Source organism: Lampetra fluviatilis, chromosome 51 (genome assembly GCF_964198595.1).
Source record: "Lampetra fluviatilis chromosome 51, kcLamFluv1.1, whole genome shotgun sequence".
Taxonomy (NCBI): Eukaryota; Metazoa; Chordata; class Hyperoartia; order Petromyzontiformes; family Petromyzontidae; genus Lampetra; species Lampetra fluviatilis.
In genome coordinates this window covers 9,877,973-9,896,884 of record NC_136325.1, presented here as the reverse complement: position 1 = coordinate 9,896,884, position 18,912 = coordinate 9,877,973, and the positions used below count along the sequence as shown (strand labels likewise).

General features: G+C 56.7%; 1 protein-coding gene across 1 annotated transcript; it reads left to right on the top strand.

Moving 5' to 3' along the window:
• The first annotated feature begins 1,117 nt into the window (after positions 1 to 1,117).
• Positions 1,118 to 16,949, top strand: LOC144948963 (carbohydrate sulfotransferase 2-like). Its single transcript, XM_078878745.1, has 3 exons — positions 1,118 to 2,735; positions 8,314 to 8,604; positions 12,321 to 16,949. The coding sequence occupies exons 1-3, from the start codon at positions 2,211 to 2,213 to the stop codon at positions 13,026 to 13,028; spliced, it is 1,524 nt and encodes a 507-aa protein (XP_078734871.1). The 5' UTR covers positions 1,118 to 2,210; the 3' UTR covers positions 13,029 to 16,949.
• The last annotated feature ends 1,963 nt before the right edge of the window (positions 16,950 to 18,912 follow it).

Below are 18,912 nucleotides of genomic sequence, written 5' to 3'. Positions count from 1 at the left end.
ACACACAGAGACACACACAGAGAGAGACACCGCACACACAGAGACACACACAGAGACACGCACAGAGAGAGACACCGCACACACAGAGACACACACAGAGACACGCACAGAGAGAGACACCGCACACACAGAGACACACACAGAGACACGCACAGAGAGAGACACACACAGAGACACACATAGACACACACAGAGACACGCACAGAGAGAGACACACACAGAGACACACACAGAGACACACGCAGAGACACGCACAGAGAGAGACACCGCACACACAGAGACACACACAGAGACACGCACAGAGAGAGACACACACAGAGACACACACAGAGACACACACAGAGACACGCACAGAGAGAGACACCGCACACACAGAGACACACACAGAGACACGCACAGAGAGAGACACACACAGAGACACACACAGAGACACACGCAGAGACACGCACAGAGAGAGACACCGCACACACAGAGACACACACAGAGACACACAGCGACTACGATCAGCGTGTGAGAGCTGCGGGCTCACAGAAGCTGCCACAAGCTGCGACGTGAATCACCACCACGCACACTGCACGCGCCCGCTCCGAGCCTGACGAGCACACACACACACGCACACACGTACACACACACACGTACGCAAAACACACGTACACACGCGTACATACGGAAACACACACACGTACACACACGTACACACACACACGTACGCACAGACACACACACGTACACACACACGTACACACACACACGTACACACACGTACGCACACACACGTACACACACGTACACACACACACGTACGCACGGACACACACACGTACACACACGTACACACACACGTACGCACGGACACACACACGTACGCACACACACGTGCACACACGTACACACACACGTACGCACGGACACACACACGTACACACACGTACACACACACGTACGCACGGACACACACACGTACGCACACACACGTACACACACGTACGCACAGACACACACGTACGCACGGACAAACACACGTACACACAGACACACACACGTACACACACACGTACACACACACGCACAGACACACAGACACACACACGTACACACACACACGTACGCACAGACACACACACGTACGCACAGACACACAGACACACACACGCGCTACTGCACATACGTGTCACGTGCGCGCGCGTGCCTGCGCGTGCGTGCGAGGAGTGATGCAATCTGCGCTACGACAGCGCCCTGAATGCATGGGCAGGAATCCGCTACGGGTCTGCGACTTGTCACCGCTGGCCGCAGCCTTTCGTGTTATTGCGAAGCTACCAACTAAGCACAGCAACAAACGCAGCAACACACGACGACGACGACAACAACACACACCAGCGAATGCGCATTTGCTATTCTCAATGGGAAAGGCGTTCGCTTGGTTTCTCTTTAATATTCCGGGCACACGGTGGATGTGAACGCCGAGCAGACAGCAGGCGGCCCGCTCCTCGCCCCGTTACCCGCCATCAAGAATGCGCACGAAGCAGCAGCAACAGCAACATCAGCAACAACAACAGCAACATCAGCAACAACAACAGCAGCAACAACAGCAGCAGCAACAGTAGCAACAATAACAGCAGCAGCAACAGCAGCAGCAACAGCAGCAACAGCAGCAACAGGAAAACAACCAACTCGTCTGTGGACCGCTGCGGAGGAGAGAAGAGCGGGCTATGGTGTCTGGCCTCGCTTCGGGAGTCGCGTCTCGTGATGGAGCACCGCCGTTTGGGATTTTATTGAGCGAGTGACGTTCGTGTCTGCCCCGGCCCGGGGAGCTAAACATTGTTTAAGAGCGCGAGAGAGATAGAGAGAGGGAGGGAGAGACACACAGAGAGAGGGAGAGACACACAGAGAGAGAGAGACACACACAGAGAGGAAGAGAGAGATAGAGAAAGAGCGAGCTGCGTGTGGGGATCGTTGAGAGCCAGAGTTGTAACAGCAGAGATAGCATCATCGTGAGCATCATCATCATCATCGCGAGCATCATCATCATCTATAACAGACCACCATCATCATTATCCATAACACATCATCATCACCATCATCTATAACAGACCATCATCATCTATAACACATCATCATCATCTATTCTCCACGCCACATCGTCGAGCCATCACCGTCAACTGTATACCCCCCTCCCCATGCGACGCCATCTCTCTCACGAGTGAATCAACATGAGGGTCCGACTCAAAACCCTAGCGCTGTGGACTGCGTACACGTGCGCCCTGTTGGTGGCAGTGGCCAACGTGCTGGACATCAGGCAAGCCATCGGCCTGGACTGTGCCAGCAGCAGCAGCCGCAGCGGCAGCAGCAGTGGCGGCAAGAGAGTCCGAGGCATCGAGCCTTGGAAACCTTCAGCGGAGGCGCGACTCGCCGCGGACACCGACGAGATCGGTGGCGGCGCGGCCGTCCCGGGCGGCGACGCGTCGGAGGGCGACGGGAAGCAGCAGGAGACGAGGAGGAGGAGCCCCGCGGCGGAGCGGAGCGAGCCGAGGACGCCGCGCGCCCAGCTGTTCATCCTCACCACGTGGCGGTCGGGCTCGTCGTTCGTCGGGGAGCTGTTTAATCAGCACCCGGGCGTCTTCTACCTCTTCGAGCCCCTGTGGCACGTGTGGCAGGCGCTCTACCCGGGCGACGCCAGGGTCCTGCAGGGGGCGTCGCGGGATATGCTCAACTCCCTCTTCAGGTGTGACATGCAGGTGAGCGGGCGGATGACCTCGGACATCGGTGATGCGACTCGCGAACTGCACTTGCCCGAGCAGTCTGTTCAGCCTATGCGGGGCGATCTTTTGTCTTTTTGGATAATTTGGGCACCACCACCACCATGATCATCAGCAGCAGCAGTCGCATCAGATTCGACAGCGTCAACTGCATTGATGTCATCAGCATCATCAGCAGCGTTAGCTGTCATCATCAGCCAAGTATTGTCAGCGTTGATAACAGCAACAACAGCAGTCTGATCATCATCAACATCATCGACTAAAGCAGGCCTCATATTAGAGACGGCATTTATTGTGTCTGTGTATATTACAAATTACTATTTATAATTCGTGCTCACTAACAACGAATGTCTATGACGCCAGACCTCGACAGCTAAGCAGCGTTGAGCCTGGATAGTGCTTGGATGGGCGACCGCCATGCATTGCGCCGCTGTCGGGGTCAGGTTAGAGGCCGTGCCGGGGGGGGGGCACAACACCATTGTTGTACTGGGCTTCTATGCTCCAACGTCGGTGAACGTCCCTGGCTCTTTGCTAACCCTCGCTGAGCGTTGTGGTGAAGTATGGCCGAATGACCCCCACGACCCGCTCGCGGCGTGGACGTGCCCTCATCCAGCAGTGGATTGATGAAAGGGCTGTACTTGTACAGTGCCCCAACAGTCTAAATAGTCTATACACGGCAGGTTTTGCTATTTCATTAGACTATGTATATATACCCTGGTGCATATATATATGACTCTGTGTCTATTCCTATTCTAATGCAGATCTCTGTCAGCAGCCAGTGTCTGGGGACACGTGCGCACCCACGCACACAACATCAATCACCAGTTGGTCACGCCAGCTAAGCCATTGCAAGAGACAAAGATTCCCCATGTAGATTTGTGTTAATAGACTGTTGGGGCAAGTGCTGTTAGACAGCACCGATGGAGACCGGTACGGCACACGAGGGGGTGGGGTGGTCAGCACCACGTCCGGCCGCCTTTACACATCGCATCAGGTACTCGTTTAAGGCTGAGTTTACCTAGAGGAGGCCCAGAACCGGTTCAGATGTTCGTCACTGATTTTGACCGTGAGCGTGAATCGAACTTGGGTCGCCGGGTTCCTAATGCAGCGTAGCGCTAACCGCTACACCACCGCTCCCAACAAGCCATAGCGGGCACGCTCACAGGGTGAGCACCTCCTAGGGTGAGCTCCTCCTAGGGTGAGCACCCTCACAGGGTGAGCACCTCCTAGGGTGAGCAGCTCCTAGGGTGAGCACACTCCTAGGGTGAGCAGCTCCTAGGGCTGTGAGTGGTAGCGGCTGATTGGGGATGCATCCATCCAGCAGTTGATTGACCATGGCTGCTGATGACGATGTTCACGGTACATTTGATCCACTTGTCAATGCACAGAAAGCTGCGCTTGCTCGCGTTAGAATAACTCACAGCAGCTGCGGCTGTTTCCTTCACGCGTGGGGAATGAGTGAATGAAAGAGTCGCCCTGGCCATCGTGAATGTGTTCATCACATGACCGACCGCTGCCCCAATATCCATGGGGTGCCACGGTGGCAAGGAGACGTTAACTCCCTCGCCTGGTATGCAGGAGGTCGAGGGTTCGACCCTGACGATACCTGCTGCTGTCTATTTGGAGTTTGCGTGTCTCTCTCTCCCCATGCTCGCGTGGATTTCTCTCCGAGTCCTCCGGCTTTCCCCTCCACGTTGAGAACCGACGTCACGCGAGTATGTGGCTGCAATAAATGTGCACGCGATAAGCCACCTCGCTGAGCTGGCATTCGTGATAGCCAGGTCGCTTCTGAAACAAAAAGCTAATTAGCTCAATGGGCCTTACCTGGTAAAATAAAAAGTAGTTTACGTGTTTAGTTGAACCCGCTGTGCATCCAGAACCTCCCGATGGAATCGCGAGTGGAGAACCAGACTCGACATCCCAGCCAACGTCGGGCCAACGATTCCAACCACGTGCCACAAGTTGGGCCCCCACGTGCCATGCTTACTGGGCTTGGAACGAAAAATAACAATAATAATTATTATGACTAGAAACAATCACTTGCCGGTCGCGTTTCAAATGGCGAACGAAACAAGAAGAGGGCTCGAGAAGGCGCGGGGTATTTTCTGTGTCCGCAGTCCGCGCTATCGCGGAGCAAAAAATAGCAGCGGGTCGTGTGGGAGCGTGCGTCACGCGAGATAAGGCAGAGTCCGCCCCTCGCCACCATCATCATCATCAACATTCCACTGGACGGGTTCAGGCGGCGGTGGTGCGACCTCGGCGAAGGGACATGGACAGCAACATACTCACCCACACACTCAGCCACACACTCAGCCACACACTCACCCACACACTCACCCACTCAGCCACACACTCACCCACACACTCACCCACCCACTCAGCCACACACTCACCCACATACTCACCCACACACTCACTCACTCAGCCACCACACTCACCCACACACTCAGCCACCCACTCACCACACTGCAGGTCACACACTATCTTCTGGGGTGTCCTCTTTTCAAATGTATCAACTCCCCACGCGAAGACCGCGCGAGGAGGTTGTTGACGAGAGATAGCGGCGTCCTGGGGCTTGGCTGAGCGCAGCTCCATGGTGGGTGTAGCCGGGCGGTGGTGGTGACGATGGTGGTGGTGGTGACGGTGGTGACGGCGGTGGTGGTGGCGGTGGTGGTGACGGCGGTGGTGGTGGCGGTGGTGGCGGTGGTGGCTGTGGTGGTGACGGCGGTGGTGGTGGTGGCAGCGGTGGTGGTGGTGGCAGCGGTGGTGGTGGTGGCAGCGGTGGTGGTGGTGGCGGCGGTGGTGGTGGTGGCAGCGGTGGTGGTGGTGGCAGCGGTGGTGGTGGTGGCAGCGGTGGTGGTGGTGGCAGCGGTGGTGGTGGTGGCCGCGGAGTTGTTGGTGGTGGCTACCCACGTGGCGCTCGCTACCCGGCGCTGTGTAGGCAGTGACAGGGGCTGGCGGATCGCGCGCCCCCGCGTGGAGTCAAACTCCCTTCTTGGTTGGGGTCGAGGAGGCGCCGTACCCTGGCTCGCCTGCAGCAGGAGGAGGAGGTAGAGAAGCCGTGGGCTCCATCTGCTCCATCTGCACGAGGATGCAGCGTCGCTGCTCTCGCACGCGCGCGTTTCCTCTGGGTGCTCCAGTCCCCCCCCCCCCCCAAGCTATTGGAGTTGACCAAATGTCCCAATGTAGGACCGCAGAGCTCGGGCAATTGTTGGTAGCTCCCGGTTCTGGCTGCCTGTGGTTTCGCCGCACCTCTGAAACTACGGAAACCGTGTTTGCTTACAAATGTGTAACGTTAACTTACTCCAGATCTCGGTACAAACCAATGCCTACCACCACGACACAGATGCCAGTTCCCGGACATGTGATTAGCCCAGTGGGTGAATAAGTGGGTGAATTACTGAGTGACTTGGAAAACAAATGAGGACATTAATGAGTTGGTGAGTGGGTAAGTGGGTGCCTGAATGAGTGAGTGGTTGACCTAATGAGTGGGTGACCTAATGAGTGAATGGGTGGGTGAGTGTGTGAGCGACAGAATGGGTGAGTGGGTAACTAAATGCGTAAGTGGGTGACTGAATGAGTGGGTGAATGAGTAGATGACTGAATGAATGGGTGGGTGAGTGTGTGGGTGACTGGATGAGTGGGTGAGTGAGCAGATGGCTGAATGAGCGAGTGGGTGAGCGAGTAGATGACTTAATGAGTGGGTGGGTGAGTGTGTGGGTGACTTAATGAGTGGGTGGGTGAGTGAGCGGCAGGGATGCCACCTTATCCACTGTAGTCCACATGTGGACGTACAGTATCTCTCAGTCGGCACGAAATCTGTGATGTTCAACTTAGCAGCAGCACCGGCACCACGAGATTTGGGTGCAAATCAATTCCTGCTGCCAACCCAAACACCGCCCTGCCAATTTCCGGGCTGACCTGGACTAAAAGCCGGGACTTGTGGCAGACCTATTGGCCACTACTGACCCAGAGAGGGAAGCCGCCCCTCAGGGAAAATGTTTCCGATGTATGTTTTCCCTTTCCTGCTTCCTGAGTAAAAGAAAGAGGCCCACAAGAGAGGTGTATGGAGCGAGCTCGTCGCGCGAGTCGTTGGGATTACAAATCGGCAAGAGCAGGCGTCGTCAGTCAAGGCCGTGGCTCGTCTCTCGCTCATCTCGGCTCTGTGAAGGCGACGTTTTGCCATGAGACGCGCCATTTAACTTTACCGCCGCAGCAACTTTGTTACGGCAGAAGCCACGTGAAGTATTTTCCAGTTGGTCAAACTTTTTTGAGAAAAAATAATAATCTTAAATTGCCTTTACACCCGATAATACTTATATTAATTTTACTTCTTTGTTCAGAAAAGCCGAAGGACTGTTTTTTTTTCTCAAGCAGGCCCTGCTACATGCCGCTTCTATTTGAAGACTTTCAACCAGGTAACGATGCGTGCTTATGGATCATTTGGCGCCGCGGTGGCTATGAGATGTTAGCTACCTTGCCTGGTATGCAGGAGATCTCTTTTTTCGTGTGAATGGGCTGCGACAATGAAGGCATCGCCCTTGACAACCCGCTGCAATTGCAGGCGGACGAACCCCAGAATCGCATCCCAGAATTTTAGCAGTTGCCTGGCGAGCCAGCACCCTGCCTCCAGGACCCCATGGCCACTTGAACTATTTTATTAAAGATCCACTGTGGATTACTACACCGAACCGTGTCAGACCTTAGAAGCTAAGCAGGTCTTGAGTCTGGACAATTCTATAAAAAAAATTACCAGACAAGGCCCACTGAGCAACACAGCTCTTGTTTTAGAAGCGACCTGCCCATCACACATGATGTGGAATCGCGTGGACATTCATAGCAGACAAATAATCTGAACGCGTGACGTTGATTCTAAATGTGGAGGGGGGGAAACCGGAGGACCCAGAGAAAAATCCACGCCACCACGGGGAGAGAGACACCACAAATTCCAAATATATAGCAGCAGGCGTCAGGGTCGGGATCGAACCCACGACCTCCTGCATACCAGGCGAGGTAGTTAACATCTCCTAGCCACCGAGGGTAACAACGGCGGTCACAGGCTGCGGTGGGGGACCACAATCGCGGCGTCGCGGCCGCGTGCCAACATCGGCGGTCGTACCACCGAGCAATCCTTCAACCACTACGCTCCCCCCCCCCCACACTGACCAGCGTGGTGAAGTATGGTCAAATAACGCCCCCCCCCACCCCTGCCCTCAATCCCCCCCACGACTCGCAGAGCCGCTTTCTCCTTATTCGTGGGCGTTTTTGAAGAATTCATTGCGCTCCAGAATCTTCCCACTCACCACAGTGTGGTGAGTGGGAGGGTGAGTGGCAGAGTGAGCGGGAAAGTGAGTAGGTATATGGATGAGTGGGAAGGTGAGTGGGTGGGCGAATGGAGTGAGAGGGTGGGTGAGTAGGTGGGTGAGTGAGCGGGTGAGTGAGTGAGAGGGTGAGTGAGTGAGCGGGTCAGTGAGTGAGCGGGTGAGTGTGTTGCTGTGACCTGCTACACTACCACCCGCCCCAACTCACCCACTCCAACCCCCCCCCCCCCCCCCAGGTGTTCAACCTGTACGGCAACGGGCAGAACATGACGAGTCGCGACATCTTCCGCTCGCCGCTCAACCGCGCGCTCTGCTCCCCGCCGCTGTGCCCGGCGCTGGCGCGGCCCCGCGGGGGGGTGGCGGCGCTGGTGGACGAGCGCGCGTGCTCGCGCCTCTGCCCCCCGCGGCCGCTCGCCCACGTGGAGGCGCGCTGCCGCCGCCTGCCGCTCGTCGTCGTCAAGGGGGTGCGCATCTTCGACCTCGAGCTGCTCGCGCCGCTCCTCCAGGACCCCTCGCTCAACCTCAAGGTCGGGCCCTTGGGATGGGATGTGTGGGGTGGGGTGTGTGGGGTGGGATGTGTGTGATGAGTGTGATGTGTGGGATGGGATGAGTGGGATGTGTGCGATGTGATGTGTGTGGGATGTGTGGGATGAGTGGGATGTGATGTGTGGGATGTATGGGGTGGGATGTGTGGGATGGGATGAGTGCGAAGCGACGTGTGCGTGAGTGAATGCGTTGTCACGGTTACCAACTCCAGTGACAATCATCTGAACCGATCCTGAGCCTCCCTTAGATGGACTCAGGCTCAAATGAGTACCTCGTGCGGTGTGTAAACATCAATACTAAGAAGACAAAGGCGGCCGCGCGTGTGCCGTGCCGGCCTTCACAGGTGCTTCTCACTAGCAGCACTTGCCCCAACAGTCTGTTCAGGCTACGCGGGGTGAGTGGTGAGCTCAGAAGGTGAGTGCAGTGTCTCATCAAGGTGCAGCGCATAGCGTGGGAGCATAGGGGTACAGTACAAGAGTAGCTCTTGCTGCAACAGGCTGTAACTGCAGCCTGTAGCACCTGTTTGTATGGACGTGATCTTCCGTCAAGCACTCAATCCTGCTGAGCCATCTGTGATACGATCTGTTAAACTAAAATACATCGAAAACGGTGTTATTAAAACCTAATTCGCCATGTTCCAGCTTCGAGAGGGCATAGCTGCGGCGTTGAAGTGCAGTACAACAATGCATTTTGGTCACCGGTCTTTTTTATTGAGCCGTTAAGGCCGCATTGAGCCCTCAGCGCGAAGTGCGTTCAAAGTCTCCGCACGCGGTGTCCACGCACACGCCTCGGCCGCTGGCGCGGGCTAAGACTTTTCGTGCGACGGCGTGGAGGTGCGAACGTCGTAAACGATAAACGAGATGCCACCCCCGTGGGCGCCACGGTGCCTGTGAGATGTTAACTTTCTCGACTGGTACACAGGAGGTCGTGGGTTCGATCCCGATTCTGACGCCTGCTGTCAATTTGGAGTTTGCGGTGTCTCCCTCCACGTGGTCGCGTGGAGTTTTCTCCGGGTCCTCCGCTTTTCCCCTCCACATTTAGAATCAACATCACGCGTTCAGAGTATTTGGCTGCTGTAAATGTCCACGTGGTGGCGATGATAAGCCCCCTTCGTTGAGCGACCATTTGCGACAGCCAGGTCGCTTCTGCAAAAAGAGCTGTACAGCTCAGTGGGCCTTGCCTGGCAAAATAAATAAATAAAGTTTCTAGTTCAGTTTTTAGTGAAGCAAAAGTCGGTGCGACATTTGGCTTGGAGACGGCCACAGCCACTCGCGCTGCCCGTCTCAAGCAGCAGTCCGGTCGCAATGCGCCGGCCGGACGAGACGGCATGATCACTCTCACTGCCTGCCACCTGCCTGGCTGCTGGAGCGTCACCCCCCCCACCACCCTCGATGCCACTCGCAGGAAGAGGCCGTTGTGTGCCGGCGTCAGGGGTCCGAAGTTTGGCAAGTTCGAAAATTGACACCGCAAACCACTCAATTGGGACGTTACACAGCAGCAGGAGCAGCAGCAGCATCAGCAGCAGCAGCAGCATCAGCAGCAGCAGCAGGAGCACGATCAACCATTGCACCTTACTGGCAGCAGGCGAATGCGCCAGGTCACCGTTGCAAATCGGACTCGTCCCGGTCTCTTAAGCGAGTTCTCATCTGGTGTAAACTAATATAAACATGCAACTCGAACGTTAATTTGACTATTTACACTGCGTGTGTGTGTGTACGTATGTTGAACTTCTGTCGCACCGTACGTAGCGGACCGTGCTCAGGGGAGATGCGTGTGTTTGTCGGGAGTGGTGGGACAGAGTGGTTAGCGCAGTGCACTACATACTGCAGCCATCTGGCTTTGATTGCCAGTCACAGGAAAAAAGACGAAGATCGCCCTGTATAGCCTCAACAGTCTGTTGGGGCAAGTGCTGTTAGCGAGCACCTAATGAAGGCCGGCACGGCACACGAGGGGGTGTGTGACCAGCACCACGCCAGGCCGCCTTTTTCTCCCCAGTGGCGATGTTCACACACCGCACCATTTAATAATTTGAGCCTGTGTCGACATATGGGAGGCCCCAGATCGTCACTGGACATGGCCGTGGGCTGGAATTGAAACTCGGGTGGCTGGGTTCGTAGCGCATCGCGCTAACCACTGCACCACCGCTCCCCACAGCGAACACAGTGTGAGTGGCAGGTGATCCCCAACGGGTCGTGGGCTTCCCAAAGTCAGCTCAGTTTCGGGCGCAGCGCGTTCACACGTGGGGCTCTGGGGGAGACACGGGTGGCTGGCCAGTAGGTGTATCACCTGTCCAGGTTTCATCTGTTGGGGTTGCCACCTGTCCAGGTTTCATCAGGTGGGTTTGTCACCTGCGGGGATTGGCAGCCGTGTTCGGGTGACGGCAGGGAATCATTTGTAGCGAGATGCGGCAGCGGTGCCGTTGCTGCGTCGGACTTCACCGCAGGAGACGGCGGTGCACGGTGCCGATGATGGACCGAGCGCGCTGCCTGGGAAGGGCCCCCTGGGTGTGGTGGGCAAAGGCGGCGAGCCGGCCGGCCGTGGCGCTACCCCCTCCCCACCACCCCCGCCTTGTGCGCGTCGTTCCACACTTGCCCCGCCAGCCTGTCTCGGCTACACGGGCACATTTGTCTCCGCGCGGCCATGATGAATCGGCGTCGAGCGCCGTGCCGCCAGCCGCGCTGCCGCGCTCGTGGGCGGCCGCGCGGAGTTGATGGGCGGCGCTCCTCTGCGCAGGCGGTGGCGCGCGTGTCGAGGGTTTACTGCTGCGAGCGCCATCGCCGCGTGATGGTGGAGGGAGGAGGGAGGCTCGGCAGGGAGGCAGAGAGACGGAGAGGTGTGACCGGCAGGCGGAGAGCAGGACACGCACCACGCAGGCTGGATGGCAGTGTTCATGCGCTGCGCGAGTGAGAGAGAGAGAGAGGCACATCTCAGATGTTATTGTGTTCATGCTCGCCGAGCTGCATTCTTGGCGTCGGGGTGCCGAGGTCGCACTCGTTACACACAAAGTGCGAGCCACAGATGGGCCGCAATACCTCGCTGATCTCGTCAAGGGGCGTAAACAATCATCAGGCGAAACTCCGGGCCATCCTCGCAGCACCGAACGAAGGTGGTCACGGCACCGCGCGCTTTCAGGTGCGCTTCTGCGGCCGTCTGGAACGCTCTTCCTTCCGATATTAGGACACCGCTGGAACTATGCACTTTTTAATCATCTAGATTGACAAACTCATTTCTCTAGAACTGATTTTTGTATTTAGATTGTTGTCTTTTCCCCGTACCTCCGATTAGCACTATTGGCTACGTACGGTGTGAAAGAAGTTCAACGTACATACACAGACGGCATTCTTGAGCTAGAAACTTCCCAAGGTGTGGAGGTTCCAGAATGTTTCGATTCCTGCTCACGGCCAACACCAGTGACGATTATCTGAACCGGTCCTGGGCCTCCCCTAGATCGACTTAGCCTCAAATGAGTACCTGGTGCGTTGTGTAGTAAACATCGCCACTGGGGAGACAAAGGCGGTCTATGGTGGTGCTGGCCACCCGACCCCTCGTGCGCCGTGCCGGCCTGTATAGGTGCTCGCAAACAGCACTTGCCCCAACAGTCTGTCAAGGCTACACGGGGACCTTTGTCTTTGCGTTATAACGTCTGTCGCACCCCCCTCTTCCAACACGTCCCCACCCCCCCCCGCGGGCCCCCCAGGTGATCCACCTGGTCCGAGACCCGCGCGCGGTGGCCAGCTCCCGTCTCAAGTCCAAGCACGGCCTCATCCGCGAAAGCCTCCAGGTGGTGCGCTCGCTGCGGCGTGACAAGTCCCAGCACCACCACCACCTCCTGCGGCGCTCCCACCACCCGCTCGGCGCGCCCGACGACGCCGACCCGGCGCCGCCGCCGCCGCCAGGGTCGTCGGGCCGCGAGCGCCGCGCGCCGGGCGGCCCCTCGCACCCCAGCGAGCTCAACGCCCTCGCCGCCATGGGGCCGATCTGCGCGTCGACGGAGCGCGCCGTGGGGGCGGCGCTGGCGTCTCCGCCGTGGCTGCGCGGCCGCTACATGCTGGTGCGCTACGAGGACGTGGTGCGCTCCCCGCTGCGCTCGCTGGGCGCCATGCACGCCTTCGCGGGCCTGCGCCCCGAGCCGGCGCTCGGCGACTTCGTGCTCCGGATGGTCGGCGGAGGAGGAGGAGGCAACCGCTCCTCGGCGGCGGGGGGCGGCGACCCGTTCCGCGTGGGCTCCATGGACGCGAGGGCGGCGCTGGGCGAGTGGAGGACGCGCCTGGCCGTGCAGCAGGTGCGCCACGTGGAGGAGAACTGCCGCGGGGCCATGGCGCTGCTGGGCTACGTCCCCGTGCCGGCCGGCGCGCGCTCGCTCGGCCAGCCGCTGCTCGCGCCGCTCGACTTCACGTACGCGTGAAGGCGTCGGGAGGCGACGTGGGGCCGTTTGTTGTTGTTGCTGCTGCTGCTGTTGTTGTGGTGCCCGTGCCGTGTGCCGAGTGTCGACGGGTAAGGGAGCGCGTTCGGCTCAGATGCCCCACGCCGGGAACTCGAAGCGCCTTGCCTCATCGCATCGTCTCATCATCCATCATCTCATCATCTCATCCATCATCTCATCATCGCATCATCGCGACCCGCTACACTGCCCTGCTGCAGTCTCGTCAAGGGGAGCCCCCAGCGGTAGCCATCCCTTCGCGGCATGTAGACGACTCGCGTAGAAACCCATGGGATTTTAGAGACCCGTAGACTCACAGAGATCCATAGACTCACACATAGACCCATAGACTCGCACTGACGCCCACAGACTCACACAGAGGCCCACAGACCCACACAGAGGCCCACAGACTCACACAGGACCCACAGACTCACACAGAGACCCACAGACTCACATGGGGGCCCGTAAACTCGCACATAGACCCACAGATTCACACAGAGACCCACAGACTCGTACAGACACCCAGACTCACACAGAGGCCCACAGACTCGCACTGAGGCTCACAGACTCGTACAGACACCCAGACTCACACAGAGGCCCACAGACTCGCACAGAGGCCCACATACTCGCACATAGGCCCACAGACTCGCACTGAGGCGACAGACTCCTACAGACACCCAGACTCACACAGAGGCCTACAGACTCGCACAGAGGCCCACATACTCGCACATAGGCCCACAGACTCGCACTGAGGCGACAGACTCCTACAGACACCCAGACTCACACAGAGGCCTACAGACTCGCACAGAGGCCCACATACTCGCACATAGGCCCACAGACTCGCACTGAGGCGACAGACTCCTACAGACACCCAGACTCACACAGAGGCCTACAGACTCGCACAGAGGCCCACAGACTCGTACTGAGGCGACAGACTCCTACAGACACCCAGACTCACACAGAGGCCTACAGACTCGCACAGAGGCCCACAGACTCGTACAGACACCCAGACTCACACAGATACCCACAAACTCGCACAGAGGCCCACAGACTCACACAACGACCCACAGACTCACACAGAGACCCATAGACTCACACAGAGACCCATAGACTCACACAGAGACCCACAGACTCACACAGAGACCCATAGACTCACACAGAGACCCATAGACTCGCACTGAGGCCCACAGACTCACACAGAGAACCGTAGACTCACAGAGATCCATAGACTCACACAGAGACCCATAGACTCGCAGAGAGACCCACAGACTCGCACAGAGACCCACAGACTCACACAGAGACCCACAGACTCACACAGAGACCCATAGACTCACACAGAGACCCATAGACTCGCACAGAGACCCACAGACTCGCACAGAGACCCACAGACTCGCACTGAGGCCTACAGACTCACACAGAGACCCACAAACCCACACAGAGACCCACAGACCCACACAGGACCCACAGACTCACACAGAGACCCACAAACTCACATGGGGGCCTGTAAACTTGCACAGAGACCCACAGACTCACACAGAGACCCATAGACTCGCACAGAGACCCACAGACTCGCACAGAGACCCACAGACTCGCACAGAGACCCACAGACTCACACAGAGACCCACAGACTCACACAGAGACCCATAGACTCACACAGAGACCCACAGACTCACATAGAGACCCATAGACTCACACAGAGACCCATAGACTCGCACAGAGACCCACAGACTCACACAGAGACCCATAGACTCACACAGAGACCCATAGACTCACACAGAGACCCACAGACTCACACAGAGACCCATAGACTCACACAGAGACCCATAGACTCGCACTGAGGCCCACAGACTCACACAGAGACCCGTAGACTCACAGAGATCCATAGACTCGCACAGAGACCCACAGACTCGCACAGAGACCCACAGACTCGCACTGAGGCCCACAGACTCACACAGAGACCCACAACCCCACACAGAGACCCACAGACCCACACAGGACCCACAGACTCACACAGAGACCCACAAACTCACATGGGGGCCTGTAAACTTGCACAGAGACCCACAGACTCACACAGAGACCCATAGGCTCACACAGAGACCCATAGACTCACACAGAGACCCACAGACTCACACAGAGACCCATAGACTCACACAGAGACCCATAGACTCGCACTGAGGCCCACAGACTCACACAGAAACCCGTAGACTCACAGAGATCCATAGACTCGCACAGAGACCCACAGACTCGCACAGAGACCCACAGACTCGCACTGAGGCCCACAGACTCACACAGAGACCCACAACCCCACACAGAGACCCACAGACCCACACAGGACCCACAGACTCACACAGAGACCCATAGACTCACACAGAGACCCATAGACTCGCACTGAGGCCCACAGACTTACACAGAGACCCGTAGACTCACAGAGATCCATAGACTCGCACAGAGACCCACAGACTCGCACAGAGACCCACAGACTCGCACTGAGGCCCACAGACTCACACAGAGACCCACAACCCCACACAGAGACCCACAGACCCACACAGGACCCACAGACTCACACAGAGACCCACAAACTCACATGGGGGCCTGTAAACTTGCACAGAGACCCACAGACTCACACAGAGACCCACAGACTCGCATTGAGGCCCACAGACTCGTGCCGAGTAACGACGAGACGGAGCGATAACAATATGGGATCACTACTGCCAAGCCATCCTGCCGTGGTGTAATCATCGTGAGCACACCGCAGTCGCGGTCCAGACGGCGCCGGTTCCGGCCTCCCGGCGCGGCAGTTCAGACCAAGTCCACCCAGCGGTCGACATTGCTGCATCGCAGTCAGGTTACGCGTGGGGGGTGGGGGTGAAGTGTGGGTACCCCCGCCTCTTCTGCCAAGGTGTACCGCAGTGTTCTTGACTGATTTTCAGAGGGGGCGGTGGGGGGGGGGTCACTGTCGCCGACAAGACATCGTCAGTGCGAGGGGCCATTGCTGGGTTTGACAGCAGCACGGTGATGATGATGAAGGTGATGGGGTGGTGGTGTTCTCACTCCCCGTGTATTGTCGGGGGCCGCACTGAAGGCCACTCGGGGGCCGTCAGTTGCCCGCGGTTTGTGTGTAGTGGTCAGCGTGGGAGAGTAGGCCTCAGTGCCCTCCGAGGCCGTGTGTCTCCAGCAGTGCCGCCAGCAGGCATCTGCGGGGCTGCTCCTTTGCCGCTTCTAATTTGATTCGAGCAACGCGACCCTCGCAACGCGCTCAGCAGCCAGGGCGACGTGAGCGCCGTGAGCTGTCAGAGACTGTTGATGTTGCAGCTTCATCAGCAGGTCTTCGTGGTTGGGGTTAGATCGCGTAAGTATAAATGTGTCGTTAACCCACCACCACCCGACACAGCCAATGAGTGAGGTCTGTGATGTAAATAAAACGTGCCAATTTGTTCCGAGTTCAGCACACGGGCATGTTGGAGAGTAAACCCACGACGTGTGCAATGTGAGCAGTGCGACGTTTCGCTGGTAGCTACAACAACCAGCTGCATCAGGCGACAGCCAGAAATATGAAGAAGTCAAAACTAAGTGCCACCTTTTGTTTACGTGACGAACCTTACCAGTTGGCTGCGTCGGGTGGTGGCCTGTTCACGACACATTTATATATTTACGCGATCTAACCCCAAATAACCTTTATTATGGATAATGTTGGTCGCGATATCCGGCTACGTGTTAAAGATGTTGCTGGTTCATGTGCAATGTTCAGTGGCATTTTAAGATCTTACCACTTGTGTTCATACGTTGACTCTGTTGTGTTTGAGGAGGCCGTTAAGTTACATTGTATTTGTTTTAACTTGGCTGTTTAAGGACAAATGTGAAAAATTATGTAAACAAACATGAACACGTATAATAAAGAGTATATTAATTGAGAAAATGCCGCCAGGATCTTCACTGTGTGATTATCAACCTGATTTTATTTTCAATATGCAGTACCGGTCACAGTTCAAACAAACGTGTCCATGCTCTGTCAAGCTACCCGATTTCTGTGATCAAATATAATCGGCGACACTTCTGGCAATGCCACTTCTTTACGAGCTATGAAGAAGGGCCGTTGTCCGAAACGTCGTCTATTATATATTTATTGAATAGTTCCGTTAACGGAAGTGAATTGAAGGTGATTTCGTGATGACGTCACCATCCCGTGGCTAGCCAGGATATGGCGGTACACAAAGTGTAGTGACGAAACTCCACGCGCGTTTTAGTTTGCCAGGTACGGAGCTGCTGGGTGTGAACGTCGTGGGTTTACTCCCCAACACACAAGCGGCGTGCTGAGCTAATCACGAACTGGCACGTTCTGTTTACGTGGCACACCTGACTAATAGGCTGTGTCGGGTGGTGGTGGTGGGTTTAATGACACGTTCATATTTACGCGATCTAATCCCCCCAACAACCCCCTCTATTATGGATATTGGTCGTGAAAACCTCGTCGCGTGGAAAGCTGCGAGGAATGCGCCGCACTGCACGGGACGTGCAATGTTAGACCCCACCTGTGCACCTTTCCAGGATTAAACAAAGCGTGCTGCTGGACCCAATCTGTTAGCACGTGGATTGCATAACGAACCTGGCAGGCAATGCAGTAGGCCCTTAACGCACAGTTTTGTTCGCGAAACAATCGGGGATTGTTGTGTATCGAGTTTATATCGTCGTGTCGTTATTGTAACCCGCATCACACACACGCTGGGTAATCCGCAAACACGGAGGCGCGTAGATGAATATGTTCTGAGCCAATACGAGGTGTTGATACTTGTGGGAGGAAACCGGAGCATCCGCGTGCGAGGGGGCAACACTCGATCCAACCACACCGATTGTTGGGTGATGCTGCTGCGTTGGTAGCGGCGCACAAACACATTTAACTTAACAACAGTGGTCTTATAACACCTTTAGAATAGTTGACGCTTCGGGACGTATAGTCTTTCCACACGATGTATGTGTGTACGTATAACTTCTTTCGCACCGTACGTAGCCAACCGTGCTGATTGGAGGTGCGGGGGAAGGACAACAAACTAAACGCGAAAAGCAGCTCTAAATCAATACGTTTTAAATCGATTTAAAAGTGCATAGCTCCCAGTGGCCTCCTATTACCGGAATGAAGAACGTTCCAGACGGCCACAGAAGCGTATCTGAAAGCGTGCAATGCAGTGACCGTATTTGTGTGATGGTAAGCCAAAAGCCACCACTACGAGGGTATGTGCACGATGGTGAATGCCCCTTGACGGGAGTGTCTGCGTGATGGTGAATGCCCCGTGACGAGGGTGTGTGGGTGGTGGTGAATGCCCCGTGACGAGGGTGTGTGCGTGATGGTGAATGCCCCGTGACGAGGGTGTGTGCGTGATGGTGAATGTCCCTTGACGAGGGTGTGTGCGTGATGGTGAATGTCCCTTGACGAGGGTGTCTACGTGATGGTGAATGACCCGTGACGAGGTGCCAGCACCACATTCGTGGGCTTTCTCGGTGGTTCAACTTCGTCGCGGAGACGAAGCAAAACCTCGCAGCAAACCGCGTCGGGCACCCGCGACGCCACCACGGGGGCAGAGTCGCCGTTTTCTCTCCGGGCGCGCAGCCAGGACGACTACGGGGCAGCACCACGAGGCGTCTCCGCCGCGCTGGGACGAGCGACTGCTCACTGGGCCCTTCTCACCCTTGACCCTGGCTATGACCCTGGCTATGACCCTGGCTATGACCCTGGCTATGACCCTGGCTATGACCCTGGCTATGACCCTGGCTGTAACCCTGGCTGCATCAGCTGCAGGAGCCAGACCAACGGGGACATCATCCGCACAGTCCGTGCCCCTATAACGCGTGGATCTCATGACGCGAATTGGATATA

What these genes read in the sequence shown, in the direction of transcription:
- LOC144948963 (XM_078878745.1), top strand. Translation starts at nt 2,211, where the DNA reads ATGAGGGTCCGACTCAAAACCCTAGCGCTGTGGACTGCGTACACGTGC. An exon ending in TCTTCAGGTGTGACATGCAG is followed by an intron (nt 2,736 to 8,313) that starts GTGAGCGGGCGG and finishes CCCCCCCCCCAG; the next exon opens with GTGTTCAACCTGTACGGCAA. An exon ending in ACCCCTCGCTCAACCTCAAG is followed by an intron (nt 8,605 to 12,320) that starts GTCGGGCCCTTG and finishes CGGGCCCCCCAG; the next exon opens with GTGATCCACCTGGTCCGAGA.